Here is a 20,785-nt window from a genome sequence, read left to right as displayed (position 1 = left end):
ACTGTATTCTGTGTTCAAGTTGGCTCCAAGTCAAATGTAGCTGATTCCCAAGTGGGACATACCAATATCTGAACTTCATCACTTGATAATGTCTTCTCGCTGCTCCAGAGTTTCCACTGAGCCAGTTTCCTGTTCTGAATAGATAACTGTATCCACCAATATTTGTTACCGTGGCAACCACAACCCTCCACTGGAAGGGGTCGACATGGTATAAAGATGACCTGCCACATCCCTTTTTTATTTTTAATCGTGGATAAATATTGTAGCATGTATTTTTTGCAAGCTATTTGCAGTCTAGTGTGACCTGCACAGTGTGTGAATTTTTTTTCTTGGTAAGATCAAATCAGATCAAAGGTATTGATGGATCAAAAGCCTGCCTGTAACTCAACGGAGATAAAAATAGATTTGCAGCCCGCATAGGTTTTCTCTTAGTCTTTGCTAATAGGTTTGTGTTAGCTGTTAAATGCCTTGAAGAGAGGCTGCGTGGTGGGGGGGGAGAGAGAACTAGAAGGCTGGATTGCCTGAAAGAGATGCAGATGAAAACCATCTTAACATCAAAAGAAATCCACACCAAGTTTTGGATAGTGGATAAAATGCATTTTATTGTGTAGAAATTTGTTTTGGATTTGGACATCAAAGATGCTACAGCAAAAATGCACTTTCAGTATAAAGCTGAAGAATAAAACAGAGACCTGCAAGTTACCATTTGATCAGGTGATCTTCTTTACTAGGTCAAATCTCCCAGCTGGCCTGCCCTGACCTCTTACTGACCTCATCAGGCTCCTGAAACACAAAGTAAACTGGGCTTCAGAATTGATTACACGGGCAGTGTCTGCTCCTAGCAGTAGAGGGTTGGCTGGAGAGTGGCCCTGTAGTAGGTTTTTCAGGTTCTAGGAGTCGGAAGCCTAGTCAGATCAGGTGGAGGGTCCCCTAGCCTCCAACTCTGGAAGATAACTGGTGGAATCCAAGAGCTAGGAGATGAGACAGGAGGTCTTGCAGGGTAAAATAACCATAGCAACACCCTGCCTACAAGAAAGCTTGTGCAAAGATTTACATCGATTGTTCTTAAGTTTAGACTAAATTGGGAAATCTCCAGGGAGCGGATGAAAGTTTGGGACACTGAATCTGTGCATGTGCAGTGCTGAGGGGGTGACCAGCCCATTTATAAGGCCAGGAGAGGATCTTCAACATTCAGGCCATGTCTACACAACCACCAGATCAGCGGGTAGTGATCTATCTATCTGGGATTGATTTATGGTGTCTAGTGTAGACGTGATAAATGCAAATACTCCATACTGGGAAGAAAAACAATGGAAGTTCCAGTTATTACAGCACTAGCATCTAGGAAGGGTGAAATTCAGTTTGCATTATGTTTCCTGGTTGGAGGTCTTCCCTCAGGCTTCAGTCAGGCAAATTCCACTTGCATGAGTAAGGACTGAATAAAGCCTGGGCGAGGATCTCCACTTTGGCCTTTATGTCTACACTACAAATAGACACCCGCAGCTGGTCCATGCCAGCTCACCTGGGCTGGGGCTGCTTAATTGCAGTGTAGACATCCAATTTGGGCTAGAGCCCAGGCTCTAGTGACCCTGGGATGTGGAAGGGTCCCAGAGCTTGGCTGCAGCCTGAGCCAGAACGTCTACACTGCAATTAAACAGCCCCTTAGCCTGAACCCAAGTCAGCTGGCCCATGTGTTTGGCACTAGTCACTTAGGGTATGTCTACATTGCAGTTAAAGTGTTGGCCCAACTGCACTGAAGTTTGCTGATGCTTACAGCTGCTTCCAAAGAGATTGTTCTCTAAGTAGAAGAGTAATGCGGTTTAAAGGGGGATTTCCCCTGTTTCTGCACCATTTTAAAATGGATCGTATAGTTCAGGAGTACTTCAGATTCCTAGCCTATTCCATTCTACCTAAGAGTATTTTACCTAAGGGATGCTGTGAATGCCCAGTAGTGAACCAGGACAGTGCTATGATTATTGTAATGTCTAGCTAGAAAGTCCATCCATTGGTAGTGAGCAGAGTGGAGGAGCAAGTAGGAACTTGAGGCAACTTCTCCATATTCCATTCAGCCAAATAAGATCCTTTAATTCCGTGCTGCTGAAGTACTCCCTCCTTTGTGTGCTCTGAAGTGGAGGCGCTCCAGGCAGTGTAGTTCATCCAAGGCTTATACAGTGTGTGCATTTATTTTCAGGTGTCAAAAGCAGCGGCAGACTTGATGGCATACTGCGAAGCCCATGCCAAGGAAGACCCTCTACTGACCCCGGTGCCAGCTTCAGAAAACCCCTTTAGAGAGAAGAAGTTCTTCTGTGCGATTCTGTAAGCCCTCCATGAGCCTGACATGCACTTGGCCCGCTCTGAACACTGATGTAGCGTTTTTAGCAACGTGGACAACTTTCTAGTCCACGGAATTTAAAAAATAACAAGGCGTGGAAGCTCCAGAGATGTGCATGTTTAAAGAAACTGGTCACCTTTTGGGGCATAAGATCTACATCGTGAGGCTGAAGATCTGAGGTAGAAAAATATGTAAAGATTAAACGTGTGTCACTTTTCTGCTCACAAAAAACCCCAACAAAAAACAAACCCTTGTTTGATTGTTCCCATCTTTAAAAAAGACACTTGAGCTGAGCAAGGTAAAGGCTGAAACTGTGTATAACCTCAATGGAATGATTATCGTTGGGTTTTTCCAAATAATACTCTTATTTAAGTTGACTTGTCAAATATCACAACAGGCTAGATTACTATTATATTCATGTTCGGTCTTGTGCTTGTTTGTTTGTTTTTGCATTAGAGTAGCCCAGAGATGGATGGGATTCCTCAACAGATAACAAACTAAACCGTTTAGCAAGGGCTTAGTCAGTGATACTTCACATCTGCCGTGTGAATGCTGTCTGTCTGTGTTTCTAGCAACCTATTACCACGATTTCTAACACTTGTATATGGTAGCTTCAATTTTGCAAGTAAAAGTAAATCAGGTGTTGTGATTGGTGCTTCATATTTTTGTGACTACTTTTAAGTAATAGTGCATGAAAATATCCCTGTGTTCACTCCATTTAGAAACTTCTATTGTTTGGAGCCACGTGCTGGTGGAAAAGCTGTAGAGAAAAAACAAAAGGTCTTCTGACAGCAAAGAGAAATGACTCGAATGCCTTAGATGTGCCTGAAATACCTCTCCTGTTATGTAGGGTTGCCAGCTATTGAAGCCTATTCCTGAAATCGGGATGGTTTATACCAAGAGTTCAGGGTCACTCAGATCCCTGGAGGTCACAGGGTAAAACTAAGAAGAAAAATGATATACATTTATTTTGACCAAGTTTTCTCTGGTCCTCCCAAACCCTTCTGTGCCTCTTCTTTCCCCATATATCTTGATTTTTTTTTTTTTATATCACTCGATCTGTATTAACTTTTCACAGCAGCACATCTTCTCTGAACCATGTCCCTTAAGCAGCGTGACAGAACCAGCACACAGCAAGCCAGCTGCTCCACTGTACTAAGTGGCTGATCCAAGCACGGCTTGACTCAGAGGGGGGCTTCAGCTGGAAGGCACTGCAAGCTTGTCCACCCCCTGCCCAATTCTCTGCTTCTGCTATGCTGCCCTCAAGGGGTATCTTTTCCCAACTCTGGCTCTAAACCTTAGTGTTTACAAAAGTCCCTCTGCCATCGAATCTGACTGCTAAATTCAGTCCCCTCTTCCCCCACTGATTATTCAGAAAATGCTTTTAATAACAGAAGGGCCATAGCACTCTGTACCCCAACAATGGCAAATGCAGGTGGCAAATGTGCATATGGTTATAATAGTGAGAGGACTCCATAGTGAAGGACTACGGGTGATCTATCAACCCCTGAAATTTTTGTTAATATGTTGGACTCCTGTTATCCAGTCACTAACTATCCAGCCCTTTCTGAGCTCTCACCATGTATTTCTTACCGCTTTAACATCCCAGCAGGAAACAAGACAAGAGTAAAGAAAATCGGGTGCATCTTTCAATAAAGCCCCCAACTACAGGATGGCATATTGACACACACGGCTTAAGGCGGAAGCTTGCAACTTCCGTGCTTTGTGCATGTAATGTTTTGAGCTGCTTTTACAGGTGTGCCTCCATTTATAAGCCTACAAGCGGGATAATGAGGTGTTAAGAAAGATGTAGAAGTGGCTCCCTAATCGATCGGATGAGCCCTGCCAATCAGGGCAAAGCCAAACCATCAGAATGGTGTCCTGGTGGTAGCACCCAGTGCTTTGCTTACATGTAGCCTGAAACTGACAAATTTGTTTAATAAGCTTTAGGAAACTCTCCATAACCAGATGGAGAGTGAGAAGACAAGCCCATAGGCTCAAACATATCAATTTGAACACCACAAAAACCTAATATTTCAGGTAGAGGCTGAGGCCATCTGAAATGGCCCCATAAAGAGTTCTGAGAGACGGGTTACAGTATCGGGTACAGTATATGACTCAAAACATGAATCTCCTCAAGGTCGGCTTTGCCTTTCTACTGCTGTTAAAATTGTGTTCTGGCCTTTGGCCTGAAGTGGGACTGCTGTGATTGCAAAGACACCGATACGCCTCAAACCTAAACCGCATTAATAAAGGATCTGATCATAAGGCTCTGCCACTGGTTGAGAGCGGCTCTAGCTTTTCATGCTATTCTGAACCCTTAGAACACTTTCATTTTTGGCTCAAAAACCCAGCAGCTATAAAATTAGGATAATTCCGGATCCATGGCAACCCTGTTAATATGAAGTTCCAAATCAGGTATGAGTTCAAATTTTTGTATTTAAAAGGACAACAGAGTCTTAAGGTACCTGTCAGAAAATCTGTATAGCCTGTAACAAAGTAGAAATCTATTTTTTTTTTTTTAACTAACTTTTCTACTTACATCCTTGTGTACAGGCAGAAGGGTTTCTGTGGCGAAAACCACTTACTGTAACAGTGGATTCTCTCTTTCTGATTCTCGGCATCTGGGAATATGTATACAATACAACCAGTAGCTAAATGGTGTACGACTTGCCTTGCTAGCTTTCAAATACAAGATCCTGTATTTCAATCTTTATACTGTATGTTTGACTAGCTTAGGTTTCATTTGACCAATGAGTAACTCTACAGCTGTTTTCACTTGTAGTGGTAAAAACAATGTAAATTGCAACTGTTCTTTTTTTTTTAATAAGATCTACTATAACTGACAATGAAGCATATCTTAATTAGCCAAGACCCTAAATCTCACTAATCCTGGAACAGTACTCCAATCCTGTCATGAAGTTTTGTCATAACTTTTTAATGACTTACATATTTTACAGCTTAAATTCTTTAAAAGAATGCTACATGAAATGAATATAAGGAGATTTTTAAATTACACCAAAACATTCATTGTCTCTTTTTTGTGTTAGTTCTGATTTTTTTTTTTTTAATTGGGGAGGCAACCAGAAAATCTCACCCTAGTATTTATATTTACGCAGACCCGCTTTCGTTAGCAAAGTAGAAATTTTACCTACCACGAAAATTTTCCCCCGTAAAAAAGTAAAATTAGTATTTCAATATTGAAAATATATTGATTCTGTATATTCAACATAATTTTTTTTTTTATATACTGAAGGTCTTTTCAATAAAAATATCCCTGTGTGCGGGCATGTGATTCTCCTTCCCCCGCCCCCTCCCCAGCCTTACAAACTTTATTCATAGCAGTGGTGAGTTGCAACATGTACATTATATCATGTCAGCCAGATAGGTGGATGCATCTTCCTTCACAAGAAGCGATCTCTTTTCAGGAAGAGGATCAGTGTAAATGTCAGTAGGGGTTTTTTTGTTTTGCTTTTTGTTTTTGTTTTTGTTAAACAGGGAAACTTGAAGTTGTGATATAGTGCACACACTCATCCCATGTGATCAATGTATGTGTATGAAATAAAATTTTGGATTCGTTTCAAATATTGTCTGTTTGCTTTTTAAAGTAGCAGTGTTGGGGGGGGTTTCTTAAGCTTACTCTCCTGCTCCTAATGACAGAACCAAATGTGTTTGGGGTATGATGTTGGTTTAGGGAACTTTCCAAACTAACAGTAAACCACAGATTTCCCCCCCAATGTATTAAACGAGGCTGCTGGTTTCAATAGCAGCTTTTGTGACGGTGTGAAAGGGAAAGAGGCCTTTCAGAACCTCAGCTTTCCCAGGACCCTCTCTAAGCCCCTGTCTACTTTAAGGAAATTTCCACTGATGTAGTTAGCTGCTGCAACCCCCTAATGGGGACATGCTGCCCCAGAGTTTATGCTGACACAGTTTACTTTGGGATGTTACCAGCTTAAGCTGCATTGGTGTAAACCCATCTTTTTGCCAGTGCAGCACATCTGTACAGGTGTGACCACACGGATCTGGGTACACCAGTGCAAATCACCAGTACACAGGGCACAGTGGGTTGTAAATGTTTAGAACCTACCTCCTACAGAGGATGGTGACTATATCCCACTGCAGGGAAGCTGAAGGTTCAGTCTGTGCAGGGAAGGCCAGTTGTCATCCTCATTTTCTCCCCCCCCCCCCCTGTTTCTCCCTCAGCCCCTCCTAAACGTAAAAATGGAGTCAAGCACGAAAAGCCGCAGCTGCTGCCTCCTGGGGGTGAGAGGGTATTGTCAGCCACATCCTAGCATCTGCCTCTGGAAGAAGCTGGTGACTTGGCTCAGCTACTCGACACTGTCACAGGCTTTGGAAACGGAGGATAAATTCTTGGATCTATGAGCAAGGATTGAGAAGAGGAGAGAATCTCTTTCCCCTGTTCCAAAATCCCTGGGACACGTAATGGAACTAGAGTAGAAAGTCCAGCCCAGCAGGAAATGACCAGTCTGCCATCAGTAAAAGGTACCAGGAAGCAAAGGGTTCCAGGTTCACCTCCCCATCTCCAGCAGATGCTTTTGTCTCCCAAAAAAAGGCGCATCCCCTCTCCTGTGGGGGCACATGTCTCAGCCTTTCCAGGACGAGACTCCAAATTCCCAGTTGCTGCATGGGAGCTCTGTGTGAAACACCAGCTTAGTGTCACTCACCTAGGTTCACTTAAACTGGCCCAGCATGTGGTCATGCCCCTGTGGAAATAGTCCAGATTCCATTCTTTTTTCACCTATAAACTGTCTCCCCTTCCATACAAGCATACATCCACCCAGTGTGTGCAGCTGCCTTCTTCCTGGGGAAGCTTTGTTTTCCCACCATCTTCTCCTAAGGTCCTCACAGCATGAGTGGCTGCTTTACTTCCCCTGTGCAGACAACATAAGTGCACTCTTTCCCAGTCCAAAGGAAAGGCTCCCACTCCCTGTTGCAATGACCTTTCAGCTGGTCAGTGTAAGCTCCTTGTACTGTCTGTGTCCTGTACAGTGCTGAGCATGCTGGCACTTAACTAATAGCCTCTCCTTAACAAGAGGAATTAAATCAACATTTATCTTGGAGGGTGCTGCATTCCCCTGAGTCTCTCTCTATTGAAGCACTAACTGGAAATGAAATGCTTGCTCAGGGGATCAATACTGGCCCAGGATACAGAAAGCTTTCACCTCTTGCTCATAGGCTCAGATATAGGACAGTAGAATAGTAACTAACAGTCTTTACTATACAGAAGATGTATGTGAAATTCAGTTGGTCTCAGTTCAGTTGTTCCTAGGGGATGTGTCCACCTCACAAAAGCTGACTAGTTAACTTGTAGTGAATTATTTGTTTTTGGTTAATTTAGCGTCTTTGTTCCCCATATGGAAAAGAACCGTAGAATTCCATTAGAACGATCCAACAGCATTCCACAGAAATGAACATAAGAATGACCATACTGGGTCAGGCCAGTGGACCATCTAGCCCAATATCCTGTCTTCCAACAGCGGCCAATGCCAGGTGTTTCAGAGGGAATGAGTAGAACAGAGCAAATATCAAGTGATCCATCCCCAGTGGTCCAGTCTCAGCTTCTGGCAGTCAGAGGTTTAGGGAGAGCCAGAGGATAGGGTTGTCCCTGACCATCTTGGCTAGTAGCCATTGATGGACCTATCCTCCATGTGTTATACCAAGAAAATAAAAAACAGCAGGATCTTATTAAAGGGAATAAGGCAAAATGCCACGTTTATTGTGAATACAGAAAGAATCAGAGTAAGCAATCAGTTATCGCTATAACATCTCATTCACTCACACACACATAGCCACACAAGTTCTGCAAAGTTGCTATAGTTACCAGCCTAGGAATTGCTTATGCCAAGTCACTGGCCAGGTGGCCTGGACACGAGGGTGGAGCAGGGCCTTGTCAGATGCACATCCAATGCTCCTGGAGGTTGGTTTGCAGAATCAGACCCAAAGTCTTCAGGGTCTGTTTTCATAGGGATTTATCATCATACAAGTTTATAGGGTTTGCTTCATCATTCTGTTCTCATGTTTGAAGTGATAGTCAATCACTGTTCTCACGTTTGAGGTGATAGTCAATCATGCAGATGGCACGGCAATGACGGAATGACAGTATGTTGTTATCTTGTTCTTCGGCCCTCCTGTCCTTGGGGCAACTTGCCCTCAGGGTTATCGGGCTATCTCGTCCACTGTATTCTTCAGCCAAACAGTCTTATTTTAAGGCTGGCACCTCAACCTTTAATCTTTCATTCCTCATTCAATCATACATACATAGATACAATCACACTCGCACTCCAATGTATATCCTGTTACATCTGCATTTTATCACCTACCCATCCTTTAACATAACCATTCTAAAATCAGTGGGACGTGGCAAACTTCAATAAGTCTATTCATCCCACTTATTATATCTAAAAGGAAATGAACAAGATAAGCATGCAAGGGTGGGGGGTTCACACATCATATTCCAGAGGTCAGGAAAACAAAGCTGTACCAACCATAAAGGACAGCTGTTATCTTGTTACTTTTGGAACAATCTCTTTGTCTCTGGATGTGCTTCTGCAGTTAACAGTGACCTTGTAAAACTGACAGGCAATTTCAGTCAACACAGACTCAGCAGGGTGGCTGAGAAACATATTTCTTTCTGGTTTCAGAGTAGCAACCGTGTTAATCTGTATTCGCGAATAGAAAAGGAGTACTTGTGGCACCTTAGAGACTAACAAATTTATTTGAGCATAAGCTTTCATGAGCTACGGCTCACTTCATCCGATGCATATTTCTTTCTAATGGTCAGACCAAATTCTGGGGTCTGCTGTGGAGTCACTCTTTCTTACATTTCCCATATCAGAAATATACCAGTTATCAATCTAGTCCAACACATGAAGGTATCTGGGTTCAAAAAAGAATTAGATATGATATTGGCCTTCACAACATCCCCGGCAACGAGTTCTACGGGTTGACTTTGTATTGTGTGAACAAGTACTTCCTTTTGTTTGTTTTAAATCTGCTGCCTATTAATTTCATTGGGTGACCCCTGGTCCTTGTGTTATGTGAAGGGGTAGATAATCACTTTCTCCACACCATTCAGGATTTTATAGCCCGCTATCATATCCCCCCTTTAGGCGTCTCTTTTCTAAATTGAGCAGCCCCAGTCTTTTTAAGCTCTCCTTGTATGGAAGCTGTTCCATACCCCTCATCAATTTTGTTGCCCTTTTCTGTCTTTTCCAAGATATATTCTAATATATCTTTTTTGAGATGGGGTGACCAGACCTGCACGCAATATTCAAGGTGTGGGTGTACTATGGACTTATATAGTGGCACTATGATATTCACTGTTTTATTATCTATCCCTTTTCTAATGGTTTATGTTACCTTTTTTGACTGCTGCTGCACACTGAGAGGATGTTTACAGAGAATTATTCAGGGTTCTGTGTAACAGGATTTTATATAAGGAACTCTATGTGACACTCTGTACCCCGGGGGAGCACCCTGTAACCTCCATGTTCCTCATTTATATATAATTGTGATCTTGCATATAAAGCATGCCATGTATGGTATCGGGGAAAGGTTAGGATCTGCTGAAAGTCACTGTTCTATCTAAATATGTATATCATTAGTGCACATGAAGTTATGAGATTGTGTTGTATGGTTGTCAGTCACACATGCTGTAAGTTGGGGAATCAGCCAGATATTATCTCCCCTGAGACAACAGCAAGGAAAATAACCAATGCCCGGGCAGGTGTCAAACAACCATCAACAGCCATTATCCAGCAAGGGAGATACAATTCCATGACTCACCTGCATAAGGCCACACCAGGGGAATTGCTCAACCTTGCATGGGGACTCAGCAATGCCCACCAGACATAGTTGGCCCTGGACTTGTATTCTCCAAGCACACAGACTAAGGGTATAAAACAGAACACAGGGGCCCCGTGCTTGGCCTTTCTCCTTCCCCCACCTACGCTGTCAGTAACAAGGACACTGAGAAGACTGAAGTCTCCAACAGAAGGGACTGGCCCAGGTTTCAAGGGTGAAACCTGTGTGCTATGAACTGCAGTAGCCAGTGGGGTGAGAAAAACTGCTTAATCTAGATGTTGCCCAGTCTTATAGGGTTGCGAGTTTAGACTGACTGCTTATATTTTCTTTTTCTTTTGGTAAGTAACTCTGACTTTTTGCCTGTCACTTATAATCACTTAAAATCTATCTTTTGTAGTCAATAACTTTGTTTAACTCTTTATCTTTACTGTAAGTTTGCCTGAACTGTTTGGTAAGGGTATCTATCCACGTTCCACTGATGAAGTGGTGAGCCAATTAATAAATTTGCACTGCTTGTCTTGAGCAGTGCAAGATGTTATATTCCTGAGGTACAAGGTTGGGAGTTGGGGGGATTAGGCTGGTGCCTTTCTCTGTGTGATTCGTGCTTGGCTCTGGGAGCATTCATGCAATCTAGCTGGGTGTGGGGTCTCCACATGTGGTTGTGCTGAGTGATAACAGTACCTGGAGAGGCTTGCTGCTTGTCACTAGCAAAGCATTGTGAGAGACAGCCCAGACTGGAGAGTTAAGGGGGCACAGCAGTCTCATGGCCCCAGGTGGCACCCCGGGGATCCTGTCACATTCTAAAAACCTGCAGAATTCAATAGAGAAGGATACCCTTTCACCGGTGCTTTGAATCTTCCTATAGAATGCTATAGCAGGGGTATAATTCTCTTTTAAATTCCATGCCAGTTCCAAAAACCTCTAGAAAAGCTAACACGATCAAAAAGACTCCAGAATTCCAATTGAATTCTATAAGGGTCATGACTTTTCACTGTTTTATTGAATGCATTTGTTAGAAATTACTTGGTGAATGTTTTTATGAAGAACTCTTAAAAGTGACCCAGGAAGGTCTTAGGCTGCAGTGTGTAGTCAGCATTTGAAATACAAGTCATGTTGGTTCATTTTGATTGGATATACGATATGGTTCAGTTTCCTGAATGGATGAGCTCTAAGAATGAGGTTTCAGTTTCCAAGTCTCTTGTTTACAAATTGTACTGGCACCATTCTGAGAACTACATCACTGTCATTTGGTACTTCTGCTTCCAGAGCGGCATGGAATGGAAACACAGCAGTAATATTTATGGTATGATGTAAAATACACAGTAGGGTCTGGTAGTCATCAGGCAGCAAATATTGGCATTTCCAAGGCCATATGGGCCATTTCTGAACTCCATGCCCTGGAGACTACCTTATATGAGCTAAACAATTTTTGTAATACAATTTGGTGCAAAGAGACTTTAACTCAGCTGGAGTTACTTTAAATTCACTCTGGTGCAACAATGGCCAAATAAAAAGGCAATTTTTGCTCACAGTGAAAACTTGGTTAGAAGCCACATGCTATCATGGCATTTTCCTTATCTGGTAGCTTAGCTTCCATGCACCTTAATCTGCCTAGCTGTAAAAATAGGACCTCCCTGAAAAGTGGATGTTGAACTGAAGTTGATCTTAGGAAAATAAATGTAAAGGAAAAGATGGGCAAAGCTAAAGCCAATAAAAGGAAAATTCTTATTTCATATCCATGGGCCTTGTGAGTTTATTATAGGAACAAGACTGCAATTGGCAAGTGTCTTAACAGAACTGCTCCATGGCCATGTTTTTCCTAAAAGATAGGGACAGTGAGAGGAGGAAGTGGATTGTAGCAATAACAGGAAAGGTATGAAGAGAAGAAAAGGGTGTGCAAAATCATACGGTGTGTAGCCCTTTTAATATTTATTTTTTAAATGCCTGATAGAAATCTAACTTTCATCCTCATCCTCCCTTCTTTAATTTTGGTCATAAAACTCCGTATTTAGCTAGAAAGCAGTGTTTAAGTTCAGTTTTATGAACAGATGTTTGCATTTGCACCTAAAAGATGCATATCGTATCTAATTAAAATACTGTGAAAAACATTACTATAAAGGTATCACGCTTTTCTTACAAATGCACTGTAAAGAATCAGGAATCAGTACATTTCTCAAAAGCCCTCTGCTGGCCAGTGTGGACTTCTGCAGGCAAATTCTAACTTCATCCACCTAAAGCAGGCAGGTAAGGGAAACTCAATTCTTTCTCTTGTTTCCTGGCACAACAGCCTCATTGCCCGTCTATCTCTGCGACTTCTACTGTACACAGCCTAACTGCTGCAGCACTTACCTTCCGTGGAGAATGCTGCAGCTTTGAAACACGTGTTCTAGTCTTATTTGAACTCAAATTCAAAAGGCGGTGAAAGCCAGAGATCCATGAATGTAAATGTATTTTCTTATTTATAAAAAACCCACCCAAACTGTGCTTGGTACTGTCCATATAGCTAAGTTAAGATGGTCCTTGCCCTGGAAGGTTGCACACTCTAAACAGCCAGTGACTAGACAAGGGACAGCAAATAGGATGTACCAAAAGCAGATGAATGAATAGTGATGTTAAGCATGTATCTTCCCCCCCCACCCCCACAAATATTTATAATTTGTAAATACTTTGTGAGGATAATTTGGGCATGTAGCTCTCTCAGAAGAAAGTGTTTGCAAGGAGAATGTGCAGGCAGATCAGCTTCGGAAAGGGCTCGAAAAAAGTGTCTCTCAACCTTTCTAGACGACTGTACCCTTTTCAGGAGTCTGATTTGTCTTGCGTACCCCCAAGTTTCACCTCACTTAAAAACTACTTGCTTACAAAATCAGACATAAAAATACAGAAGTATCACAGCGCAGTAGTACTGAACAATGGCTGACTTTCTCATTTTTACCATATGATTCTTAAATCAATCAACTGGAATATAAATACTGCACTTGCATTTCAGGGTAGAGTAGATAGAGCAGTATAAACAAGTCCTTGTCTGTACGAAATTTTAGTTTGTACTGACTTCGCTAGCGCTTTTTATGTAGCCTGTTGTAAAACTAGGCGAATATCTAGATGAGTTGTTGATGTACCTCCTGGAAGACGTCTGCGTACATGTACCCCTGGTTGAGAACCGCTGCTCTAAACCCACAGGACCACACGGAAGAAAGAATAAGAAAGGACACAAGAGGGGCAGTTAGACATGCAGTTTTGGCAGAGCAAAATGGGCACGAGCAAAACTATGAGAGCAGAAATGTAGGAAGGAGCTAAGTAAAGCGGGACCTTGAAGGCAGGGAGAAAGACTTTGAATGCAATAGTTTTGGGACGTCAGTAATGGAAGATAAAGAGAAGCTGGACATGAATTAGGGAGGTGGGCAAGTTGTGTTTTGCAGCAGCATTTGGATGGATTACAGAGAAGTCAAGGCTGAGAATGAGGGTGGCCAGCGAGAAGGAGGTTATCGAGTTCAAGTTGAGAGACTACTAGGGTGGCATGGCTGGGAATGGAGGGGAAGTGACAAAACTCAGCTTTATGATGAGCCTGGGAAGTACTTTAACTATTTTCCCACCTTGTCAATTGATCATTAGAATTTTGCCTTCCACACCCCACGGTTCCTCTGAGTCCTACACAACCACACATTGTAGTTCCCTGCCTTCTCTTGCTTGAGGTACCGATGCTCAACCACCATGCTGCGAACTGTGAGTATTTGGAGGCCACCCTAGAAGTGACCCAGGAAGGGCGATACAGAGCACAACAAGGTGTTTACAAGGCTGAGTACATTTGTCTCTGCCACTTTTCCTTCCCTCCTGGTCATTTCCTCCCTCGCTCAATTTGGGGCCATGCATAATAGCATGTAATGCTGTCAGCAGGCTTCTGGGTTGATCCATTCATGTTTTTTTTTCTCCATATATTGTTCATTCTTTAACAAGGATAGTGTTATTTGTTGCTCATCATGCTGTAGTAGAAAGAGGGCCTGAAACATAAGCCCTTGTATCAGAGGCCTGGTGTGAGGCCTAAGCTAAAGTAGTGGTAAGCTTTGCTGATGTAAAGCAAAGTTAGGTTGTGAGCAAGAGGCAGGCCCTGCTCACAGAACCTGGCAAGAACGGGGCTAATATTGCAGAAATACTCATTCCTAAGAAGTGCTAGGCACAGAATACACACACAAACACATTCCAGAAGGGTGGTACCAGGACTCCTCGATTCCTCAACGCATTCCCCAAAGAGAACAGGAACACGCTGACCATCTTAAAGATAAGGTCTGGATAACAGCATAATGAATAAAGATGTTTTGATTAAATCAACATGTACAAGGTAATGGGTGGCACCTAGATATGTCAGAGGGTGGCACTTAGCCAGGTCAGAGGGGCAATATGTAACTTGTTTGTATCAGGGTAGAAAGACGTATCTCAGAGGGAATGTCTTTGGCCAGCCGAGGGGGGAATGGAAAGTCCCGCCATTCACTAAGCTGCATCCATTGTCACAGGCATACAAGTGCTAATGTAACTGTAGACATTGATCCAGGGAGCTAGGGCCATGCTTCGTTGACAATAAACCTGGCCAGGTGCCTTTGTACCTTAACGGATCTTGTGGTCACTGGGCGGTTCGCTCAGGGTCTGCTGGGCCAGCTACCTGCACAGAACTGGGACGGCACACAGGGTGAACACACACACATGCAGCCAAACATCTGACACATGCACGTAAGTTCTCTTTTGGTTTTACCCTTGAGAGCTCATAAACATTAAAATTAAATTCATATTGATTTATTGTAGATGCCAATTTAAGTATTGCTAAACTACTCTATTTATTATTTGTATTGTGGTGTTGCCTAGAGACTCCAGTCCCATCATGTTGGGCACTGCAGAATCATGTAACAAAGAGATGGTCCTGTGACACAGGCCCAGTGGTGGTTCACTGCGCTATGTCAGCAACTTTTGCCAGGCCAGACATACTCACTACATCTAACACACTGTTGTCATAATCTATAACCAAAACGTGGCATGTAATGTATCAGTGGAAAACTAATAACTCACTGATCATTAATATTCTTGCATGATGCATGCATGGCAAACCCACAATGGACTTTATAGATATATGCCGGAAATAGGTGATTAAATTGTGTTTAAACCAGGTACGTCAGGGGGAAGTTGATAAACCGGTTTTCTCCAAAGGAAAGATGCCAACACCTGAAACCAGGTGTGACCAAATTCAGTGGGCTATTCCTTTGTATTGGAGGTTGCAGGAAGAGATCATTTGCATTGTGAAAATTACCAGTGGGAAGAAGACAGCATGGTGTTCGCACCCAGCAGGGAAAAGGAACTCTATCTGGGGATACATTTCAGAAGAATACATTTCAAAGAGCGGGGGAGCGAACCCCTACATTATCCTTCACATAAGGAGACAAGGAAAAGCAGCACCTTGGACACTGTGGGGTGACTAAGAGCTAGTCAGCCACTGCTGGAAAAGGAAAATTGGTGAAGAAACCACCTTGAACAAAGACAGCAGCTTAAGTTAGGTCATAGCCATTAGCAAGAGTAGTTTTACTTTGTTTGTTTGTAACCCTTTCTATCTCTATCCCTTACATGTGAACTCCCTTAAAACCTGTTTTACTTTTATCTGAACCAATCCAATGCTTTGATTGAACTGATTTTTAGCTCCAGTCAAGATAACAAGTTGCTTTTTCTGTCTTTTTAAAGGAGCAGGGTATTTCATTACTTCTGTGAGTGTCCAAGGGCTGGATGTTGCAGGGAGACAATTTTGGGGAAATTCAGGACTGGGTGGTGTTGGGGTCACTCTGAAAATAGCAACGGGACGGTGGAAGCCAGGGTGTGATCTGCATGCATGTATGCCAGCTGTTGGTGTCTGGGCTGTGAGCACCTTGGGCTGCAGGGCAAGTGGTGACACAACCCTTCACTAATCTGGGATGAACCCCAAAACATCACGGGTCCTACCCCAAATAGTTTACAATCTAAGTACAAAATGATAGCCAACAGGTGATGGGGGAGCACAAGGAAACAGTAAGAACAAAACTCATACAGTTACTTGGCTTCTGCTCTCTAAAGGCAGTGGGAGAAGTGCCCATCTTTCCTAAATGTGAGCTGGCTCGGGACTGAAGATCTAAAGTGATTATCTTTACATGAATAATTTAATAATGCCAGCCACATACAGTGTGTGCTTACAGAAGGGAGTTTCCCTGGACATTTTAGTTATCCTACAATCATAACTATCGTTTTAGCTTAAATGCAAAGTGTGAGTGTAGATACTGGACTCGGTAACTTTCTTAATATTAAATGAGTGATATTTGACTCCTACACAGTTGCTGCCTTAAATGTTAAATTACTGTAATTTAGACTTCATATTTGAGGAGGAAGTCCATCTGTCTCTGATGGAAGCAGTCCTCCTAAAATGAATATTTAGAATAAGGTCAAATCTTGTCTTCAAGAACGTGTGCAAAATAAGGCTTCGGTATTGCAGTGGCATATGCTGCGACAAACCCTGCACTGTGCCATGTTCCATTAACTTCAGCAGCACAGAGGTGATCCTGGGGAGCCTACAACAGGGCGTGAAATCTGACTTTATAACAATTATAAGTCATCTTAAGGTGGCATTGGGCTTGGTTACTCAGTTGCCATCTATGGGAAAGCTCTGCCATTGCCTTCTAGTTCATGAAATGGATTTTTCTACGACTATGTAAAAAACAGAGGCTTGACTAAAGGTTTCAGAGTAGCAGCCGTGTTAGTCTGCATCTGCAAAAAGAAAAGGAGGACTTGTGGCACCTTCGAGACTAACACATTTATTTGAGCATAAGCTTTCGTGAGCTACAGCTCACTTCATCGGATGCATTCAGAGGCTTGACTGTCTTTTTGTTTTAAAAGGAGTCTTAATTTTGCCTCTAACTTTTCATTCATATTTCATCGACTGCATATGCATGCCTAGCACTCTTCCAGCCTTTCACCACATTAGAAGCAAATGGACTTGGTCCAGTTATGGCAGGAGTAAAAGCAGATGGAGTGGCTTGAAGCCTGTATACTCGCTGACAGGTGTAGAGAAGTTGCTGGCAGATGAAATGGAAGAAGAGAGTAATAGGGTGTACACAAGATCTGTAGAGCCATTTGGTGGATGGGATGACTAGTCCCAGGCAGATGGAGAAGAAGGGACTACCCAGATGGAGACAAACACAGAGCAGAAAGGCAGCATCCTGTTGACAAATCCTCAGATGACCCTGATTTTTAGTTCACTGTTTTCGTTTTTGTTTTGGACTCTAACACTGCGGAAGGAGTAGGACTCTAGTGTGCCTTCGCCAGAAGGCTAAGGCACTATGGCACTAGATTGGTGTGGGGTAACACCCAACAGTTGGAGACCCGCAGCGGTGAAGTCATGCCTGATCATAGAATCATAGAATATCAGGGTTGGAAGGGACCTCAGGAGGTCATCTAGTCCAACCCCCTGCTCAAAGCAGGACCAGTCCCCAACTAAACCATCCCAGCCAGGGCTTTGTCAAGCCGGGTCTTAAAAGCTTCAAAGGAAGGCGATTCCACCACCTCCCTAGGTAAAACATTCCAGTGCTTCACCACCCTCCTAGTGAAAAAGTTTTTCCTAATATCCAACCTAAACCTCCCCCACTGCAACTTGAGACCATTACTCCTTGTTCTGTCATCTGCTACCACTGAGAACAATCTAGATCCATCCTCTTTGGAACCCCCTTTCAGGTAGTTGAAAGCAGCTATCAAATCCCCCCTCATTCTTCTCTTCCGCAGACTAAACAATCCCAGTTCCCTCAGCCTCTCCTCATAAGTCATGTGTTTCAGTTCCCTAACCATTTTTGTTGCCCTCCGCTGGATGCTTTCCAATTTTTTCACATCCTTCTTGTAACGTGGGGCCCAAAACTGGACACAGTACTCCAGATGAGGCCTCACCAATGTTGAACAGAGGGGAACGATCACGTCCCTCGATCTGCTGGCAATGCCCCTACTTATACATCCCAAAATGCCATTGGCCTTCTTGGCAACAAGGCCACACTGTTGACTCATATCCAGCTTCTCGTCCACTGTAACCCCTAGGTCCTTTTCTGTAGAACTGCTGCCTAGCTATTCAGTCCCCAGTCTGTAGCGGTGCATGGGATTCTTCCGTCCTAAGTGCAGGACTCTGCACTTGTCCTTGTTGAACCGCATCAGATTTCTTTTGGCCCAATCCTCCAATTTGTCTAGGTCCTTCTGTATCCTATCCCTACCCTCCAGCGTATCTACCTCTCCTCCCAGTTTAGTGCCATCTGCAAACTTGCTGAGGGTGCAAACCATGCCATCCTCCAGATCATTAATGAAGATATTGAACAAAACCGGCCCTGATCCATCCTCTTTGGAACCCCCTTTCAGGTAGTTGAAAGCAGCTATCAAATCCCCCCTCATTTTTCTCTTCCGCAGACTAAACAATCCCAGTTCCCTCAGCCTCTCCTCATAAGTCATGTGTTTCAGTTCCCTAACCATTTTTGTTGCCCTCCGCTGGATGCTTTCCAATTTTTTCACATCCTTCTTGTAACGTGGGGCCCAAAACTGGACACAGTACTCCAGATGAGGCCTCACCAATGTTGAACCCTGGGGACTCCACTTGATACCAGCTGCCAACTAGACATGGAGCCATTGATCACTACCCATTGAGCCCAACAATCTAGCCAGCTTTCTATCCACTTTATAGTCCATTCATCCAGCCCATACTTCTTTAACTTGCTGACAAGAATACTGTGGGAGACCGTGTCAAAAGCTTTGCTAAAGTCAAGGAATAACATGTCCACTGCTTTCCCCTCATCCACAGAGCCAATTATCTCATCATAGAAGGCAATTAGATTAGTCAGGCATGACTTGCCCTTGGTGAATCCATGCTGACTGTTCCTGATCACTTTCCTCTCCTCTAGGTACTTCAGAATTGATTCCTTGAGGACCTGCTCCATGATTTTTCCAGGGACTGAGGTAAGGCTGACTGGCCTGTAGTTCCCAGGATCCTCCTTCTTCCCTTTTTTAAAGATGGGCACTACATTAGCCTTTTTCCAGTCGTCCGGGTCTTCCCCCGATCGCCATGAGTTTTCAAAGATAATGGCCAATGGCTCTGCAATCACATCCGCCAACTCCTTTAGCACTCTCGGATGCAGCGCATCCGGCCCCATGGAGGGGCCACAAGGGGGCACAACCGTACAAACTTGGTGGAGAATGTGGACATTGATCTAGCCGCTGGAGAAGGGAGCAGGTCAGGACTTTAAATAAAAAACAAAACATAAGAAATGCATCCCCAGCAGCAGGGACATGGATCAACTGCTGTAACAGACGGCAGAGCAGAATGCCCCACACCAAGAACACCTCCAGCAGATGGTTACACCGCAGCAGCAGCTGATCCAGGATTTAGCTGCCCAGGAGCAACCGCAACAACACCTAGTGCAACAAGTCATGAACAGATTGTGATCTCCCACAGTGGCAGGGCCTTGCCTTTCTGATCCTATGAGACCAACAATGATGTGACCTGAGGATGATTCAGAGGGTCTTTCTCAAAATGTTTGAAAGGGTGGCAGTGGCAGCATGGTGGCAACCTGAGCCATGGGTAATCTTTTTGGTCCTGTACTGGACCAGGATGGCGCAAACAGCCTCGTATAAGTTACATCTAGTAACATCCTGAGTTTATGCGGGACTCATATTTTGGACCCCTTGGGTATCTTGGAGGAAACATTCCACCAGCAATTTCAGGAGTGGTATCCTCCAGGGGCCTGACCCTACATTGTGGCACAGAAATTGTGAGATCTGTGATGGCGGTGGCTCAGACCTGAGACGAAGACAGGGGTCCAAGTACCAGCAATGATTCTGCTGGAACAATTTATGTAGATACCCCTCATCATGTGAGAAGACTGAGTCTTATACCACTGATCCAAGTCAACAGCTGAAGCCTTCCAGCTAATGAAGAATGATATAATGGCTAGGACAGCTATAGTGACATCCCAATAGGGACCCCTTAGGGCCAACAGATGGGCTCTGGTGAATGGGAACCTGCCTGGGGGGCTCCTAGGCCCAGTTGATCCTGCCTTACTAAACCTACAGCCAATGTCAGGTGTGGAGAGGGAGTTAAAAGAAGGTGACCTAGACCAGTTGAGGGCTGACCAGCAAGGACAGCAGAGCTCTGCTACTTCCTCAGTGAGGAAAGCCTGGTTCCAGCCAAGAGTGAAGAACCTAAGGAAGCTTGCTACCTGGATGAGTCATTTGGGGGTTGGGATGACTTGGCCCAGGCAGACAGAGAAGAAGGGACTCACCCCATGGAGACAAACCTGGTGCAGAAGGGTGGGGTATAGCTGACAAATTTGGGGATGATCCTGATTGCTGGTTCACTGTTTTTCCTTTTTGTTTTGGACTCTAACACTGCAGAAGGGGTAGGAATCCTATGTCCCTTAGCCAGAGAGCTAAGGCACCACAGCACCAGATTGATAAGGGCCAACACCCAACTGTTGGGGATCTGAAGTGGGGCAGCTGTGCTCTAATGGGCCAGAAGGGGCTACTATCTCGACATTTCCTTCTTCTCTTTGGAGGCCCTATTTGATAACGAGCCCTAGCATTAATATGTTTAAAAGAAATATTTTG

At 43.7% G+C, this 20,785-nt stretch overlaps 1 protein-coding gene across 6 annotated transcripts in view; it reads left to right on the top strand.

Moving 5' to 3' along the window:
- GNG2 (G protein subunit gamma 2) overlaps positions 1-5,654 on the top strand; it is an 86,233-nt gene extending 80,579 nt beyond the window's left edge. For all 6 annotated transcript variants that reach the window (XM_074956520.1, XM_074956521.1, XM_074956524.1 and 3 more), the window contains one exon: positions 2,192-5,654. In XM_074956520.1, the coding sequence (XP_074812621.1) occupies positions 2,192-2,320 (129 nt within the window). In that variant the 3' untranslated portion in view covers positions 2,321-5,654. The remainder of the gene's footprint in view (positions 1-2,191) is intronic.
- The last annotated feature ends 15,131 nt before the right edge of the window (positions 5,655-20,785 follow it).

Source organism: Natator depressus, chromosome 6, assembly GCF_965152275.1.
Source record: "Natator depressus isolate rNatDep1 chromosome 6, rNatDep2.hap1, whole genome shotgun sequence".
NCBI classification, from domain to species: Eukaryota; Metazoa; Chordata; order Testudines; family Cheloniidae; genus Natator; species Natator depressus.
Note: the sequence above shows the minus strand (reverse complement) of the source record. Positions and strands in the feature narration are given on the sequence as shown.